At 39.9% G+C, this 18,571-nt stretch overlaps 3 protein-coding genes across 6 annotated transcripts in view; 2 read left to right on the top strand and 1 right to left on the bottom strand.

Annotated features, from left to right (window-relative positions):
* Positions 1-4,568, top strand: part of vav1 (vav guanine nucleotide exchange factor 1) — a 36,630-nt gene extending 32,062 nt beyond the window's left edge. For 2 of the 4 annotated variants that reach the window (XM_082537669.1, XM_082537670.1), the window contains 8 exons: positions 22-158; positions 935-1,021; positions 1,260-1,291; positions 2,461-2,571; positions 3,306-3,393; positions 3,577-3,706; positions 4,103-4,254; positions 4,342-4,568. In XM_082537669.1, the coding sequence (XP_082393795.1) occupies positions 22-158; positions 935-1,021; positions 1,260-1,291; positions 2,461-2,571; positions 3,306-3,393; positions 3,577-3,706; positions 4,103-4,254; positions 4,342-4,395 (791 nt within the window). In that variant the 3' untranslated portion in view covers positions 4,396-4,568. The remainder of the gene's footprint in view (positions 1-21; positions 159-934; positions 1,022-1,259; positions 1,292-2,460; positions 2,572-3,305; positions 3,394-3,576; positions 3,707-4,102; positions 4,255-4,341) is intronic. The other 2 variants (XM_082537672.1, XM_082537671.1) reach the window with 1 other exon arrangement.
* A 2,513-nt stretch (positions 4,569-7,081) lies between these two features.
* ubl5 (ubiquitin like 5) lies at positions 7,082-9,242 on the bottom strand. Its single transcript, XM_082537679.1, has 5 exons — positions 9,127-9,242; positions 8,764-8,827; positions 7,736-7,819; positions 7,614-7,651; positions 7,082-7,358 (listed from the first exon to the last, which is right to left on the bottom strand). Exons 2-5 carry the CDS (start codon positions 8,817-8,819, stop codon positions 7,315-7,317), a joined length of 222 nt encoding a protein of 73 aa, XP_082393805.1. The 5' UTR covers positions 8,820-8,827; positions 9,127-9,242; the 3' UTR covers positions 7,082-7,314.
* Positions 9,243-9,346: 104 nt separating this feature from the next.
* Positions 9,347-17,036, top strand: LOC309709173 (peptidyl-prolyl cis-trans isomerase NIMA-interacting 1-like). The gene is made up of 5 exons (XM_082537678.1): positions 9,347-9,496; positions 13,148-13,230; positions 14,000-14,108; positions 14,184-14,294; positions 16,255-17,036. The coding sequence occupies exons 1-5, from the start codon at positions 9,439-9,441 to the stop codon at positions 16,362-16,364; spliced, it is 471 nt and encodes a 156-aa protein (XP_082393804.1). The 5' UTR covers positions 9,347-9,438; the 3' UTR covers positions 16,365-17,036.
* Positions 17,037-18,571: the final 1,535 nt, after the last annotated feature.

The raw sequence follows: 18,571 nt of genomic DNA, 5'->3' as shown, positions 1-18,571 counted from the left end.
TTTTCCTCTTTCTGCTGTCAGGATATCCTAAGATGGAGGTAAATCAGGAGTATTATGGCATGCCGCCGCCTCCTGTGGGCTTCGGCCAAGCGCTTCATCTCTCCAGAGGGGACGTCATTGAGCTGACCCGCGCTGACGCAGAGCTGCCCTGGTGGGAGGTAGGCCTAAAAAACATAGCCATATACATGCACTCCATTCTGCATTCAGTAAACTGAAGAAGGGGAGGGGTGAGGGGGGGTCATGCATTATTTTTTAGACTTTTCAAGGCTCGTTTCCTGTGGTTACCGTGTAGGTGTGAGAGGCTTTTGTCTTTTTTCAGTCTCTTTTGACATTTTCCTCTCTGCGTCTCAGTCTTCCACTTCCTCCCTCGTGCCAAACCTGCACTTGTATCTGCATGCAGTCGCGATGCTGTGTGACAGTTTTGATTTGGAAAATAAGCGTAATCTGACGGCAGAAATCCACAGAGCCGCTCAGGTTTCGCGGCCGTGCTTTTTGTTCCCGCTGGCTCACTGTGGCACAGTTTACTGAAAGTTTCATTCATGAGAAAGAAAGCATGCGCTGAGAAGAGTGAAAAACCTTCATGCGTTTGAACCGTCTCACTGTCAGCGCTGCATAAATGGGCTCAACACAGTGTCTGTGATTTTATCCATCAGGACTTTAAAACATGTCGTAGTGAAATAGTTTTTAACATTTTGTTAATAGTTAACCAAAAAAAATTGATTCACAAATCAGGTGTCAGCCAGCTCTTTCATGCTTCACAGTACTTCCTCATTAAACCTCTGCTTACAGATTTTTGATGTGTGACTTACCTCAGATTGCTATCTTTTGTATATGAGTAAATATTTTTACAATTGGGGTCGATTGCTTGATTTACCCTTCAGTGACTGATCGGTTGACTCAGTCTGATCATGTTATTTTCTATTATGTGACATAGGGAAGAAATCTAACCAGTGGTCTAATGGGATGGTTCCCTTGCCAAAAGGTTCAGCCCTACCTCACTGTGAGTACAATCCAGCAGCCAGTAAGCACCCTACCTTTTTCCATTTTGAAAACAAAACAACATTTTCAAATAGATTTAATTTCCCAGAAAGGCATAAGCTCAGAACAGCAAACAAATAACTGACTAAATTTAGCACAGCCAAGTGGTTTTTGTCAGCTTGCATATTCCTGTAAAGAAAACAAACATTAAGCAGAAGGAAATGAAAACTTGTTATCAGCCTTTTTATATGTGACTTTTCTGTGATCTCACTACTTTCCAGAGGCCACCCCAAGACCTATCTGGCTTCAACTGGTGAGTATTGACAGGAACGGGGCACAATTGCTCGCTCGCCGAGCTTCTGCTTACCTTGGTTAACCATGGTCTGATTTTTTTTTTTTTACAGTGCTGCAGTGTTTGCAAAACTCAGTGGGAAACACCACTGAGCCGACACATAGAGTAGTACTAGTTAACAGACGCAAAAGCAGAACCCGATACTGAAAATTACAGGCGTTTTAATGGCAGCGTTTGGAACACTCTGTAACGCTCAAACTGATGGGATGTACCGTACACTGTGGTGATATGTGATTCACCCCCAGGCTCGTGTTGATGACGATGACGACGGCATTCTGAGCCCTCAAAGTAGTGATTATAAACAGCTTTTTAATCACACCATTGCCCTCCTGAAGGACAGCGTGTTAGAAAATGTGTCAGTTTGGCGACACCTGGTGGTAATGAAAAGTATGACATTGAGGACAGGAAAGTGAACACGACTGATCATGTACAGTCAGACAACATAATTTTTCTTATAAACAGAGCTTTCCATTATCAAAATAATGGATCAGAGTTTGTAGAGAACAACATCGGCTTAAAGCTCGTTTGAAAGTATTTTTCAGAATTATGTACGCTTGTGCAGGGAAATGCAACCGATACATTTAATTTGATAGCTTTTTAAGATGTGGTTAAGGTGTGAACTGATGGGCTTTCAACTAAAGCATTGGACTAAGTGTAGCCTACTATTTTTCTTTATACAGTCTTTCTGGTAAAAACCCCTAAAGGCAAAGCTTCTTTCACTAGCTGTCAGCGAAGAGCGAAGCCAGAGGTGTTTTGTTTTAGGGCTACCCACTTTAATGAAATATCTCACAAATGTCTTCAGGGGATTTCTTCAAATTTGGCTCAAAGCTTGCCATACTGACCATTTTTCACATTTGTCTGGATCCTAAATTTTTAACACTTTGGTGCTGTTTGTGAAATGATTGTTTCTTTGTAATGACACTCATATTTGAATCATTGTCTGCTCTCACGTCTATAACTGTCAAAGAAGGCCAAGTAATGCTGTAGTGACAAAGTGTGTGTTTGATAGCAGTGTAACTTGATTGGTCTTGTGACTGTTGTCAAAAAATAACTGTGTGAATTAATGTTGCAGAGGCTACAGTATTCACTCAAAATAAACTGACGCTCTCGTTCTCTCTGTGTGATTGAAGGTTTGCGGGAAACATGGACCGCACGGCCGCCAAAAACCTATTAATGTCCCGCTCTGATGGTACCTTCCTCGTGCGGCAGAAAGATGGAGGAGAGTATGCTATCAGCATTAAGTAAGACATATATCAGTTAAAGTACTGTTTGATTATCTATCTGTTGATTTGAAGATGGCCAAATTACAAGCAATTTTTTAAAATATTCTATTATTGGTCCGATTGCATTTCAAACCTTAATTGTTAAAGGATAAGCTGCATATCTGCCCTAAAACAATAAGAAAGAGCACTTTTTTTTTGCACACGCTGGAGAGATTATATATCTCGACTGGCCAAGCTAGAGGAGGTGGCTGGGGAGAGGGAGGTCTGGGCTGCTCTGCTTTGGCTGCTGCCCCCGCGACCTGGCCCCCGGATAAGCGGAAGAAAATGGATGGAAGGATGAACATCTTTTTGCATCAAAGGAGCATTTAACTTAATAAAATCATACAAAACGTCATCAGGAAATATACTGCATTGTCATCCTCTTGTAAAATAAACCTCCTCTTTAAAAAGTTCCCCATCCAAAAAACGGTTTGGAAATTTGGAGATGTTTCACCAAACACGTGTAATGCGTAAATGTGCAGTAAACGAAGTATCACTTCCTCTCAAAACCAAGGGAAACAATCCAGACTGACAAAGCATTTAATGCATGATCTGTTTATAATTCATGAGCCAACAAAATCCATTCATCTTTGCAGAAGTGAAAAATTCTCGATTCTGTCGTTGGAGAGCCATCGCTATGTTTGCCGTTCAGCCTCCACGTGGACTGAGTTCCCAGACTGTGGCTTTTAATATTCACCTCTCTCCTCCCTCAGGTTCAACATGGACATCAGACACATTAAGATCACCTCTAGTGAAGGCCTCTACCGCATCAACGACAAGAAGGCCTTCAAGGAGCTAGTAGTAAGTCATACACAGTCATAAAGCTGAAGCACTGCCTCAGAGCAAGAGAAACCAAACCTACCGCTGAACATTATCTTTAGTGCTGGATTGCTGCTGACCTCAGCTCCTCCTCTCTAACCACAACTAACATCTCTCTTACGTTTCTCACGCTTCTTTTCTCCTCCCGCCCCCCTCCCATATTAGGAGATGATTCAGTATTACCAGCAGACCTCATTGAAGGAGTACTTTAAGGACCTGGACACCACACTTTGTATACCTTTCAAACAACCGGAGCAAAGCAACCTGTCTGACAACATGCCCAATTTCACACCAGGTACAGAAGATCTCCATCACCTCCTACAGTCCTCACTGTGATCACCAAAGTCGTCCTCTGTGACTTGCAAATGTCTGTGCAAAATGACAGAGCAACCCACCTCCTAGTTTTGGAAGTGCAGATCACTACAGATCATGGAGCTCTCATATTCATTTTTATCACGTTTCTTTATTTTGAACAAAAGCAAGAGTCTAGAAATGACTTTATGATAGCCGCATGAGTTCTTTTTGCCATCTCCAGTCTTTATTGTAAGTTAAAATCTGCTTTAACTCTGTTTAACATGAGTGGTGATGATAACGCTCATGAAAACTCCTCTGCGAGGAATGGGGTAAGACTGTTTCCCCAAAACTATTCCTTTAAGCTGTTCCATGCTGCAATGTGGGCTCTGTCTCACAGGGGGCAGCATGAGGAGCTTTGGCGTCGCAAGGGCCAGGTATGACTTCTCGGCCAGGGACCGCTCCGAGCTCTCGCTGCGGGAAGGAGACACCATCAAGATCCTTTCCAAGAAGGGTCACAGTGGCTGGTGGAAAGGAGAGGTGTACGGCCGGGTGAGAGCACGGAAAAAATGTAAAAAATATATATATTTTTTTATTTGCTGTTTTCTTGTCTGACCTGCACTGCTCCTGTGTTTCCAGGTGGGGTTCTTTCCAGCCAACTATGTGGAGGAGGATTACTCTGACTACTGCTGATGTTCCTATGGATGTGATATGTAGACTCGTTCTCGATGTGTAGGGGTCTGTGTGAGGGACTGCATTAACCAACATGCAGGAGTGTGGCTGTGTGTATGAACGAGAATGCCAGTAGCTACTTGTGATTATGTGATGAGTGTCTAGTGATGTGAATAAAATCTCTGTTCAGCCAGCTTGATGATGTCTGGTTCATGTATGGATTTTAACCATATCATTATATCTACTCGAAATTTACAGTTTACAACATCACCTCTGTGTTGTTTTTAAGCTCACGTTTAAGTGTTTGTGTGATCTCATGTGAAATTAAATTAAAAACTGAAAAAAGGGTGTTTAATGTACATCGTGTATGCAGCGGATTTCCGATTACCAAAGCAGCAAATGTGACTTCATGTGGTGCAGTCTTAAAGTTAAAGCTAAACCTAAAGCTAACTGACAATTCAGTTCAGCTCGATTTTATTTATAAAGTTCCAACATTTGCCTCGAGGCGCTGTATAATGCAAAGCAAAGACCCAAAAATAACAGTGAGACAGTGAGAAGGCAAAACTCATTTTTAACAGGAAGAAACCTCCAGCAGAACCAGGCTCAGGGAGCAACAACAACAAATAGAAAGGTTTTAAAAAGAGGCCGTGAACAAGACAGTTTTCTTTATTTGGACTGCAGTCTGCAACCCGTAAGAAACCAGGAGACCAAGAACATCAGTAGACCACCAAACACAGAGAAACATAGTGGGAGGTTGGGGGTTGCAAAGTAGGTGTTTAGTGGTTAAAAGGTTTAGCCAGTGTGGAGGACTGACACTAAAACCACTACAAGAGAAACGAGTACATGATGATTTGTTTCTGCCATTGTAGGGAAAAGGTGAAGAACAGTATGTGTGAACAAGTGCCCTTACTCTTTCTTTACAGTGCATGCATGTAACTAACTGCTGTGTTATTATTAATTATTAGTAGTAGTATTAGTAGTAATAGTATTACAACAGAGTATTTTAGGCTTGGTTTGCTGTATATAGTGTGTATTGTTAGAAAGTAATGCATAAAGATTTAGAATATTGTGTCACGTCTGACCTCTCCCTCAACTTCAATAGATACATGTGAAGGTCAAAGTGATAATAATACTATGAAGAGCTATTGTAAACCTTCTTACTGCTATTGTTTGTATTGACAGCATATGGAGAATGATAAATGGGGATTCTAATTATCACATTACTTTGGACGTTACTTTGATCTCTTCTTCAACGTCAAATAAGGTAAAACTTGCCTTTTATTTTTAAAAATGATTCAAATTCTTGTATTGGCAACAATTTGGAAATGATACTAGTATATAGGGATTCTAATTATCACATTTGACGTCTTCCCTTATTCAGCAGTTGTTGTTTGTCTTTCCACAGCTGTGCACGACTGTCCTCTCATTCTTTTCCTTCTTTGATGCAGTTTTAGTAAAAGGTTTACATCAATTGCCAGAAATGTCAGTTAACCTAGAATGACTGTTGGCTAAAGCTCTGAAGTGTTGGGACAGACAATATTATCCATGTCCAATAAGACTGAGTCTATAAGTAAGTGATTTAGGTCTCCATGGCAGCAGGACTTCGCTCTCACTTTGCCAAAAGTGCTGCTTCCACTTCAAACATGTTGGATGGCTTTGTTCAGTGCAGACATGTTCTTACACACCAAACTAGGAAAATGTTTGATTATGGGCCTGGTTTTGTGCCCACATCTGTGTTGTAATGCTAAATCTAAAATCTAAAACAGAGTTGCAGGCCATGGCACTTCTTTGTAGTAGCAGCATTTATTTAGCTGCAACAAAGGTCAAAGTATCAATGCCACGGGCTTCCTGACATGTAGAACTGCAAAAATAGTTTACACAATAGACCTTTTATGAATTCACGCTGATGCAGTGAATACAAGCAGGTGGTTTTTGTACTATAGCTGTCTTATCTGATCAGTACACTACAGAAAGGTTTCTAAAATAAAAGTACATGTTAGATGCACAAAGGTCTTATAATTTCCTCTGAAATGTGGTCCAGTACCAGAGTAATGTGGTAAAGAATGGTTTAACATATCGAGGTTAAACATATAGTGTACAGGGAGTTTTAGCGCTCATACCAATTCCCCCTGGTTGCCAACCCCAGCTCACAGTCTGAGAACTGCTGCCAAAGCTGATTAATCAGTTAGTATCACTTTTTTAAGTCAAAGGACTTTTTTTGTTGTTGAAAACAGCATTTGTGTAAATCGAGCTTCTGCAACGCATATATGCGATAAACTCATTAGCTATACTGGTCTTATGTACAGAGGTAAAGCTACGACTAATTAAAAGTTTGTGGAGGAGTTGGAGCAGAAGGCCCCTAGAAAACCTGATGGTCTCTATTTGCCTCCACTGAAATTATTCATATACATCCCCATGTGAATGGTGTTGGATGCACAGCCATAGGCAAATATCATTGCCAAGATCCACTGAGAAGTTTGTAAGTCCCATTGGCACCAATTAATCCCTTCTACTTTCTACCACCAACATCAAAAGCAACTAACTCCATGTTTTTTTACATGCTTTTGCCCAACACTTTACCTTCATCCAGCAAGCTGGAAAGCAAAGAGTAATTTGGAGAAGAGTTAGCGATACATAAGGTTTCCCAGTCTCACCCAGTATGAGAAAATAATTAATGGACAACAAAGACCAGCACTCACTCTCACAGTCAGGTAAATATCAGTTTTATTTCCAAAATATCAAAAAACAAAACAAAAAAAACCTCAACGTCTCTTTCACAAAGTAATTTGAGAGGAAAAATTAAAACTTGTTGCTGTGTGAGAGTCGCTCTCGCTCCATCATGTTGTGTGAGACCTTCAATTCCAGCGGCGCATGTGTGTTTGTGTTTGTAGCAAGAAACATCTTTACATCTGTACATCTGACTCGTAGTTCCCCTCTTGCTTACTGGTAGTACAGCTCAAGGTTCATCCCATCGTGGATTTCATCTGGAGAGTTTTTGGTTAAGTACAACAAAAATAATCTTGATCTTTAAATCAAGAAAAAAAAATATTTTTTTTTTAACCGATTTAAACAATTTATGGATACATTTATGTTATGGATCATTGTGAGTGCAATAAAAAGAACTGCAGTTGTTCTGTGAGGGTGTAATAATGTCATGGTCATTATCATTATTAAATTAAAGGTAATCTAACTAAAACCACATAAGTATAACTACAGGAAAAAAAACCTTTAAAGGATACAGTCACCCAGAGACACGTGGTCCTTGAATATGGTGTACCTGTGGAAAACAAAGGACAACATTTAGGTCCAAATAGATGAGCTTTTGTCATCAAGCACATCAAATCCCATTTGAGCAGCTCACCATTTCTTTAACACGATCTTATCATGCCGTGTTCCTGTCTGGGCAGCTATGAGCTTCTTCAGATCTCCGATGGTATCCTCAGAGCTGAAACACCAAAGTTAAGGAAGGGCAGTGTAACAGCTTGGAAAACATCCAGAGTGTTAACAAATGCGTGGTTAAAAAAATCTGAGCGTTGTCTGCTAATATCATTTTGTTTCTTTTGATCTGCAGATGGACGGCGCAGCAGCTTTGGACGCTCTGCTTTCCTCAATCAAAACACACGCAGGATGGCTAAAGTGTTCTAGCTAAACTGGTCCAACTCTCTCTGTAGCCCCGTGACAGACCAGACTGCTCCTGAACCCATTATAGGCAAAACACATCTAACACTTGATCAAACAAGATCCCTTCAAGCTGCGACACCTAGAAGTTACTGAAAATCATCAGACTTTTAGCTGATTGTCAAGTGGCGTTCATTCAAGTGGTATTATATCTGCTGTCAAGAGTTGGCAAGTGGGGGCAAGCACCATTTTTAAGCATCATTTGATGATAATAAACATAAATAGCGTCATATATTAAAAGGTAAAAGAACATGAAAGACCAAAATGTAAGACACTGACGTTTTAAATAAAGTTCACTTACAAGCTGAAATCTCAAATATGACTATTATAATCACCCACAGACTTGCAATTGTGGGATTCTGTATTAACGGAATGAAATAAGTCATAAGAAATGCCAAGATAAACAGTGACACTGAATTTTAGTCTTATAACATACTCTAGAAACTCATATGTTAATAGATTCATTGTAAAACTGTTCTCCACACCATTCTATAATATAAATGAGCTTTGCTTGCGTCTTAAAAGTAAGTCCATACTTTCAGAGCAGGGGTGCGTTGAAAGCAGATGCAGATGAATGCTGTACTGTTAAAAATCCTGACTTATGTTAACTCATCTCAAGACATCCCAGATGTCTGCACCTAAAACATTATTTTGACGTGTATGTTGAGAGACAATATTCAGCATCATTTTCAGAGTTTCAGCAAAGGATACTTGCACTTGACCCGGACTTTCTTGCCTAGACGGTCGTTGCAAACCACTTCGATCATCTTTACGTCTGCAGAAAAAAGGAAGAGATGAGACAACGTTAGACAAATGAAGGTATTAGATGATAAAGTAGGTGATAACCATAGTGAGTTTGTTTTATAGAAGACGCGCTGGAAATCACAGGCACAGAAATCTACTGAAATCAGCCAGGTTGTTTTGTTTAGCTAACGTTAGCTGTTGCTCACAACACCACGTTAATGTAACAAACGGGACTTATATTTAAATACACTCATGGGCAGCTTTATGTGTTCAAAATTCGAAACATTATGATACCGTATAAAAACCGCACGTTGAAGCTGTCATCCTTACCTTGAAACGTGCAGCAGAAAAAACAATTATTTCCTTCGCTGATATTTTCTGGAAACCTCTCGGTCCTGCTTACCGTAAAGCTGGTTTAGTTGCGAATTCGCCTTCCTACCAATCAAATGAGGACTACGATGATTGGCGCTCTCACTAGACCTATCAGAGAACAAAAACCCCCACCAATGGCGGACCTAATACTGGAAACAACTTTTACCATAAACGTCAGGCCAACTGTCGTAATCTGCCTAGCTGCAGCTTGGTTCGTCACACGGCTTCTAGATTGAAATCAAATTTGAAAACGCTGCTGCAGAAAGCAACATGGCAGATGAGGAGAACCTACCGCCCGGATGGGAGAAAAGAATGAGCCGCAGTTCAGGTGATAAAACACGAGCCAAAAGAAGCTAAGTGTCCTAAATAGTGAGCTAAACTGCAGTGTATAGTGAACTTAGCTCAGTAGCTAGCAACCTCAGCATCGTGCATTAGTGCTGAAACGAGGTTGGAGTGACGTGTTTAATCATTGCAGTCTAAAAGCAGCGAGGGGTTAGTCGCTGCTGTCATTGTCTTTATTTAATTGTGGCGTTTTCTCAGCTTGTTTTAGGCACTTTAGCTTCATTATCGCGCCAAAGCTGATTCATTCAACCTGGCTGCGGCAGGGCCCTGCATGACGTCAGCCCGCCCCAGCACCTCACCTGCAGACTGAACGAGTCCCAGCAGTAGGACGCTTTTCAGAATGCTAAACTTATGCATCCTCTCTCCTCCCTCCTCACGTGACACAGTTTATCGTCATAGCTCTCGTGCTGTGGTGTTTTGTAAGGACCAGTAAATTCTAATACAGCACAGTTACACGGAGAAACACTGTAATATTTAATATACAGTTAACCTAAATATTTTAGCATCCCTCAAGGAAGCTAATTACTTAAAAAAGAAAGAAAAACAAAACAGTTACTGTGAGGTGAAAATTGCTGGGGTCGTTGCTCAAAGTCTTAAAACACTTTTATTTAATTTGTTTTTGTTTAATTTTGCATTACCTAGTTACTCCTTGGAGAAAGTAATTTCTCGTTATACTTTGCGCTGCTCCACCGCAACATGACTGACAGCATGTTGTGATGCATTATAAGCCTTAGGCTACATCCCACACAGTGACACAAACCCCTATCATAACGGAGGCTGTAAGATTTTTATTTTTATTTTTTTTTTGTAGTGATAACACGTGGCAAAGTTGAAAACCAACTCAAGGAGCCTTCAGACACACACTGATTCTACTGTTGAAACATGTACAGGTAGAAATGGAGGCTGAGCCTGATGGCTCATCACTTCCTTTATTACCTGTTGGGCTCTGGCTGCTGACTAAGGGTCAGGATACACCGACTCTGGGTTCTTCACCGTGAAGATGTTTGTAAAAAGATGTTGCATTAACAGTATACTGCAGCAGTTTCTGCTCTGGATGCAGTTTGCGCTTCGTGATCTCATCCTTTCATTCAATGAAATGGCAACATCACCACTTCTCAAATGTTGTAAACTGCTCCACCATTTTCCTCCTCCCTGCAAAAATCTGAACTCAGCTGACAGCAGCACAGGAAGAAAACTGCTGGTTTGATTTTTTTTCCCTCTCTTTTCGTTCAATCTGCCCATTGCTGAGATAATTGAAGAACCTTTTCAATGCAAATAGTGAAATGATGTAATGCAGTTGCTGAAATTAGTACAGTGATATGTTACAGTGCTGCCTGTCTTGTTACCTTGTAGCCTGTTATATCAACGACTAATAAAGATAAGTAAGGAAGTAGCAATAACGCAAGTAAATAAATCAAAGGTAAATATTTGGAAGATATAAAATAAAAAATACTAATATTTTGTTTTTGTTTTTTTAGCATATCTAAAGATGGCTCGAGAGATTTTTTTTTTTTTTTTTTAAATTGGCCTGTTAGAGATTTGAATGACTTTCAGACTGTGAAGGAGAAGCTGCTTTAAGCTTTGAAATCGTTCTTAAGTGAGGGCTTGTGTGGGAGTCTGTGAGTTGGACAGGTGGCCCAGCTGTGCACCGTGACTCACTCTACACTGACGATAAAACCACAAAGTTCTCATTTAGCAACAGCAGCTCCTCCATCGACACGTACCTCCTTCACATCTCTCTGAGATGGCTAGGAAGAGCCGTCTCCTAGTGACAGTGCTAGCAACTAGTTGCCAACTAGTACTGGACAACAAGCTAATTGCTTTATATGAAGATGGAGCCTGACCAGAGGAAGAAAGGAGGCATGCTTGAGTCATGGAAAGCACCCAAAGCATATAAAAGCTGGGCAGAGCCACTTTAATGTCACCCCGTGGTTTGTGGGCACCAGCTTTGAAACTTGCAGTGTGGCAGTTGGGCTTTCACCATCTTGGTCTTATGAAACCACACATGAAAATGTTAGCACTGCAAAAGAGCCGATCAGTGAACATTAGCGGTAGCAGGGTTGTGTGTCAGAGCGTATACCATTTAGCAGTTTACCTGGAAGTCTTTATTTGCAAAGATAAAAACAGTCGGGTTTCATGATGTTGGACTGCAGCTTTAAGGTCACATTTGGCCTAATAAATGAATCAGTGGTCCGTGAAAACAGTCTTAAAATAAGAATTACTTTTAAAACAGAAGAAACTGTATAGTTGACTCAGTGTTTGTTAAGTACAATCGAATCCTAAACTAGAGAAAGGTGCTTCTTTTAAAAGTGTACGGCCTCAGCAACATTTTTTTTCCTTTTACACCTTTTTGCTGAAAGGCCGTGAAGGATTCAAAGGTGGTTCTTCTATGAAGACATCCTGCGATATTTATTTTCTCCTGTGCAGATGGCCTTTAATGTCTAATATAAAAGGCTTTGCTCATAGTTGTAAACTCACACAATAAGCTTTTTTTAGTCAGTTTGGTTATTGTGGCTTTTTGATAGCATCTCTGATGCTTTTCTCTCATTACCTTCATTTACAGTCATGGCAGGAAGCAGTTTGGTTGTTTTTTTTTTGTTTTTTGTTTTTTTCTTTTTAGCAGCTCACAACAGTGGCTTACACACATCATCAGTGATCAGCTGTCAAAGAAAGGTGGACATTTAGCAGCTTAAATGATGGCTCTAAGGCTACGTTCACACTGCAGGCGAAAGTGCATCAAATCCGATTTTTCTGACCCTGTGCGACCCATATCCGATCATGCTATGACAGTGTGAACGGCGCAAATCCGATCTGGGTCACTTTCGTATGTGGTACTGAATCTGATACATATCTGATGTTTTAGAAAGCGACTGCTGTTTGAACGGTCATGTCGCATTAAATCCGTCTTTTATGTCACCGACACAAGACAGACGCCAATTATCAGCGCCGGAGAAGCGCCCAATAAGACATCGCGAACGCTTCCTGGCCATCCCGTGTAGATGTCAGTGAAACTGTTGGGAAGACAACGTTGGAGAAACGTGATTATTTTATTTGTACTGTATAATCTGCAGATTCTGACAGAAATCTGCAGCTATCCTTTGAAGCACCGCTCCTCTCTAAAACAGCAATAAGGATCATTATTAAGTTATCTACATTATTATGTAAATAACAAAATAAAGTCCGAAGTCTTTATATTAAGGGCCATCAGTCAAACAATACTGTTTGCTCTGGGTCTAAACAGAGCGCGTTGTGTGTGAAGTCTTCTTTTGCGCATGCAGGCCGCTTTGAGCGTTCACACTAGAGCGCGTTTGCTGTCGCATTTTATTTGTAGTGTGAACACGCAGACAAAAAAATTGGATTTGATCAAAAAATCGGAATTGAGCATTAAGACCTGCAGTGTGAACGTAGCCTAACTCTCAGGTGTACTCCAGGATAACTTGTTAGGTTCAGCGTCGGCCATCCCTGTGTAAAACTCAAGTCTTAGACATTTTCGTGTGAAGTGAGGCCAGTTGCTGTAGCACAGTATCCTGTACTGGGTGAATGGGTAGCTGCAGAGTCCGTGTTGTGTTTACATGTGTTTAAAAAGATCTTAATAAAGCTTAATGAATTTACTGGTTCTCTGTCATTACTTCAACAGGCAAAGTGTACTACTTCAACCACATCACTAATGCCAGCCAGTGGGAACGTCCAGTGGGAGACGGACGTGGCGAGCCAGATAAGGTTGTGTGTAATGTTTAGTTTAGTTTTTTTTGTTTGTTTTTTTATGCACGTGATGAGTCAGTGCTACTTTCCCTAAAGAGGTACTGAAACACGTTTTACACGGCATGTTCAGATTCCAGCTAGGGTACTGGTAATGCCTGCAAATTATTTATGATTCGACAACTATTGTGAAAAATCATTTTGGCCGGGGGATAGCGTTCTCCAGGATAACATTTGAAATGTTCCTGTAAGACATCAGGGAGCTGCCTGCAATATGACACGTATGCATTTAAATAGTGATAGGAGGAACGGTGTAGAGAAATGGAATCCAGTCATTAACAGTATTTAATATTTCACATGATTATTAATAAAGACTGATGGACAACTGTGTGCTTTTACTTAGCTAATGGTTATCGTCATTGCTGATCAGTATGTATCTTATCTTATCACAATACTTAGTTATGAAGCAGACAGGGGGGGAAAAACCATCAACAGCACCACCTGGTGGACTGAAACAGTAATTAATTTTATTATTCTAGGGCTAAGCAGTTTAGTTTTTTCTTTTACACTTGCGACTTATGTAATGTTGATTGGTGTTCTTGTATGTTCATGACATCTGGTGGAAGGTCAAAGGAAGAACCAGTCAAATGTAGTTGTAGGGCTGCATGACTTGCTGTAAAGTTGAAATTCTGCCATCCAAATTGTAAAGTGGTTCTGATACTCCAACATCTGGAGTGTTAACACACAAATACTGATATATTTGTATATGTATATATTTTTTAAAATTCAGGTACGCTGCTCTCATCTCTTGGTGAAGCATAATCAGTCGCGTCGTCCATCTTCCTGGAGGGAACAAAACATTACACGATCTAAAGATGAGGCCTTGGATTTGATTCAGAGTAAGTAAGGCAGCATGGAGAGGAGATTTTACGAAGTCTGATGAATGCATTTAATATCTTCTGTCTTCTGTGCAGAGTACATAGAACAGATCAAGTCTGGACAGGAGAAGTTTGAGTCCCTGGCATCTCAGTTTAGCGACTGCAGCTCCGCTAAGAATGGTGGAGATCTGGGACTGTTTGGTAGAGGTATGCACGGCGTGATGTCATTCTCTGTTCAGTGCAGTCTCTCATTCAGCATCTCCTTCATCTGTCTTTCTGAATAAAACAAAATCCTGCACATAGCTCTCCATCAAGTGATCAAACATTCAGTGCATGAATAACTGATAGTAGTGACAAGTTAAACCAGCAGTTTGTGAGCACAGTTTAATTCCATATTTGTCACACGTTTCAAACATCAATCCCTAATTTCCCTCGGGATTAATAAAGTATTCTGATTCTGATTTTCAATATGAGACAAGGATAACCAGAGTAAATACAGAAGTTGCAGTTTTTACCCCTCGGCCGTAAAAAGCCGATGTGGTATTGTCGTCACTCCGCCTGATGCATGGGTGGCATGAATGCACAAGTTTGTGAATGCGATAACTCAAAGCAAAGTTCACACTATAGGTGTATCTCCTAAGAATCTCGGGCAAGTTCAAATTTCATTAACCTCAACCTAAATGTAGGGCTGCTCGATTATGGCAAAAATGATAATCACGATTATTTTCACTGAAATCGAGATCTCGATTATTTGACGATATTTATTTAACAATAACAATGTATTGAATAATGACTTTAAAAAATAATATAAAATAGTGTGCAAATACTGATAACAGTGCAAATGTTTGCAATATAAAAAATAAATGAAAAATGTAAACATCTATGTTTAGTGAACTTTGTAGTGTTGGCCTGTGGTGGAGCTACTACACTGTAGCAGAGTTTACACACTATGTCTACTTGATCCACATCTGACTCTGCGAACCCATAATGGTTTTTTGTTTTGTTTTGTTTTTAACCTCTCTTTTCAACCAGCGGCAGTCACTCTCCTCTCCAAATAACTTCTGCTTAGCTTTCCGAGCTTCCCTCGGGTCCTCTTAATTGTTGTGACGCGTGTTCGAAATGCAGAGAGGTGCGCTCGATTTGCCACACGGAGCAGCGCGAGAGTAAAGCACGAGGGAGGGGCTAATAATCGGCTCAGTCATTTTTAATGATCGTTGAAAGCCCAGATCGTAATCGTGATTAAAATTCGATTAATTGAGCAGCCCTACTTAAATGTCAATATTAGAGGTGAAGTTTTCTGAAAAATCTTGTGAATGCGATAAAGAAGGAAGTCTCAATTTTCAAATTTATACCATAGGAGCATCAGCCACGAGGCTTTAAGGCTTTAGGGGTAGCACTGGTGACTGCCAGTTATTTTAAGTGATGACCTCATTTATTATGATCATCTGAAACACCAGCAAGTCCACCTCTGAATGTAGCTTTGTGTTGAGCTGATCTGGCCATTGGTTCTTGAAAACCCTCCAATGTGGCTGAATTAAAACATTTTGCAAAGAAGAGTTGGCCCAAATTTGTCCACAGCGAAGTGAAAAAGATTATTGGCAGTTATTACTAGCATTTGTTTGACCTGAAACTGTACGTTAGGCTTGTAGGAGCTGTTTTTGTGTTGTTACCTTTGTGTGCCACTAGGGGTCACTTTTTGAATGTTTATGGTGTCTTACTTAAGGTATGCACAGGTAATTATCAGAGGGTGTTGTTGTTCGGAAGGAGCAAACGGTTTGTGACACGCTGGAAACTAAGAGAACTGTTGAACAACAAATGCAACCAATTGAAAGCATTAAAGGTGTTAAATGGGCAAGATAAGCACAGCTGGATTTATTGGATTTTCTCAAGTTTCATTCATAAGAGTGGCACCGCGTCACCCCCGCCATCGAACACCTAAGTGGCTTCAAGTGTAGGCTTAGCCTGTACAAGCCTGTTATCTAGCTGCACAAACTCTGTAGAACTGAATAAAAGAAATTAATGTAATTAATCATGTAAATGAGCTAATATGTCATTAATATGAAATAGTCATACAAATGAATGATTACCTATAGATGCACGTGCTGATGTGCATCATGTTGTATGAGTTTTTATTTGGATAATGGCTCAGTGTGTGTTTCTGCTTTAGGTCAGATGCAGAAGCCTTTTGAAGACGCCTCCTTTGCTCTCAAAGTGGGAGACATGAGCGGCCCTGTTTTTACTGACTCTGGAGTCCACATCATCTTACGCACTGGTTGACAAGAAGACTCCACACGTTGTACTTTCCTCTTCCATCATCAAGCACACATACAAAGTCTAACCCAGTCAATCCTGCAGATTATTTTAATGGCACATAGCACCCCAGTAAACAAAGCTTAAAGCCTGCATCGCATCATTTGAGGCAGGATCCGTTTGTTCCAAGCACCATTAAACTATTATTCTTTAAGATCTTTTATTAACGATGACAGTGCCTGTTGAAGTGACCGCCCTATGGAAACTTTCATATGAGTGAGGATTATTTAAAGTCTACTTAGTATGTGCATGACTTCTAAAGGACCACTTACTGTATGTTTCCCTATAAGATTTCCCATTTCCACTGTATGTGTGCCAAAGCAGTTCCTTAACTGTTTTGGAAAATAGGTTCAAATACTTTCTAATATTAGCAGCATCCCTGCAGATGGAGAAAGCACTGTTGTTCTGAGTTTACTAGAGTTAATCTTTGTGTTTTCCATTATTCAAAAAATGGAATTATTTCTTTACACAATCCACTCTGAAAACGCATGATTTCTGGCCTTTGGATATGCCTTGATGGCACCGCTGAAAGCTTGCAGGTTTTAACAATAATCTCCACAGCTTTTAAAACCATCAATGTTCAGATGAACTGTTAACACTGTTGTGTCATTGAGGCAAAAATAAAATCTCCTTTTGTAAGTCTGGTTTTTGTTATTTCCATGATTTAACCACCTTCAAGCGTTTCCAGTTTAGAAACTCTTTAGTCACTTCCTGTCTCTTCCTAAAGTGTAGATTGTATATCGGTTTTAAACCTCTGATCTGGTGTTATGTGTTGGGTCTTCAAAACAGGTGTGTATAGATCCTTAGTTTTTGTATGCGAGGCTTTTCTTTTTCATAGCCTATAAAAATAAAGACCTTTCAAACGTGTGAGCAATGCAGTGCATTAAAGGAAAACTACTTCTTGCTTCTCATCCCAACAAAGGACATCTATAGGGGAAAAAAGGTTCCATATGAAAAATATTAAAGGACAAATGGAGAAACAAACCGCATAAAACTGATGTAATTAAAATCTGTAAAAGCTGCTGTCAAATACTCATATTTAGGCTGTCATAAAGCACAATAATAGACATTAATTTCTGGGATGTTAGGTTTGTTTTCAAGTTGATTTATAGAAATGAAAAACTGTTTGGTGTCAACCATTGATTGGTGTAGTGGTTAACACCACACATATGTTTGACCTCGTTCAGTGCCCAAGTCTGTTCTACATAAACCTTAGTGTTGCAATTTAGTCATATCTTTAAATGTATCTTTTTAATGTACCCACAGACATGTACTGGTGGTTCTGTAGTCTCTAGACGTCTTGACTGTAAAGCCCTGGTTCTCCCTTGGCAAATGTTTTCAACATTTCACCACTATCTCCTTTCACTTTTCATACGTAAGTTGTCTTGGATTCCTCCCAATGCTTTTATGTGTTTCCCATTCTCAGAATCAGCTCTGTTTGTAAACACACCTGACCTCTTTCACAAGCTGTTTTCTGCAGTGAAAATAACAAATCACAAGTTTTTATTGGTCAATTATTGCTTAAGCATGCGTGTCAACTTCACTACGAGGCATGTACATAAAATTAACGTCTAAATCTTTAATCTGAATTTTTATAAATAATCATGCTAATCATGATTGGGCCATTTGACACCATCACATCTGGACAAAAAACGTTTCTCTTATAGAAAATGTTATAAAGGCTGTGTGGAAGTTCCTCAAACCATATGCATTATAGTGCTGTGAGATACAGCAAGTTTTGGTATTGATCTGATATCAAATACAGTCCCAGGACTGCTGATGCCAATACACATGTGCACATATACACATACTTTTAACATAAGAAGGGCAGCTTTGTTGGGGAGATTATGGAGTGTGTCATGACTTATTAAATTAATCATAATTATTTTGGAATATCTGAACATATTTTAATGATCCCTAACTCACTGGGATTTTTACATTGCACTTAAATTAGTTAACACGACAAAAAACACCTTTTTGGAGATCTGGCGTGTAAATATGCCTGAAAGTCAGAAATTGACCCATTTCTGTTGTTTAAATGTGCAAAAGACTATTAACATGTGACAGTCAACACAAAAAGGTTCAGACAGTTTTCATAGTGTGTTTTCATTCAGTGGGCTACAGACTGAACTTGGAGGATAGAAATAAAGTATTGATCGTACGTTGCTATTATT

This window comes from Aulonocara stuartgranti (assembly GCF_965226115.1).
Source record: "Aulonocara stuartgranti genome assembly, chromosome: 6".
NCBI lineage: Eukaryota > Metazoa > Chordata > Actinopteri > Cichliformes > Cichlidae > Aulonocara > Aulonocara stuartgranti.
Note: the sequence above shows the minus strand (reverse complement) of the source record. Positions and strands in the feature narration are given on the sequence as shown.

Bases quoted from the DNA above. Each gene is read 5' to 3' on its own strand.
- LOC309709173 (XM_082537678.1), top strand. From the start codon at position 9,439: ATGGCAGATGAGGAGAACCTACCGCCCGGATGGGAGAAAAGAATGAGC. The intron at 14,109-14,183 runs GTAAGTAAGGCA...TCTTCTGTGCAG, and splicing joins GGCCTTGGATTTGATTCAGA to AGTACATAGAACAGATCAAG. The intron at 14,295-16,254 runs GTATGCACGGCG...TTTCTGCTTTAG, and splicing joins TCTGGGACTGTTTGGTAGAG to GTCAGATGCAGAAGCCTTTT.
- ubl5 (XM_082537679.1), bottom strand. From the start codon at position 8,819: ATGATCGAAGTGGTTTGCAACGACCGTCTAGGCAAGAAAGTCCGGGTC. The intron at 7,820-8,763 runs GTATCCTTTGCT...TTGGTGTTTCAG, and splicing joins AAAGTCCGGGTCAAGTGCAA to CTCTGAGGATACCATCGGAG. The intron at 7,652-7,735 runs GTGAGCTGCTCA...TGTTTTCCACAG, and splicing joins AAGATCGTGTTAAAGAAATG to GTACACCATATTCAAGGACC.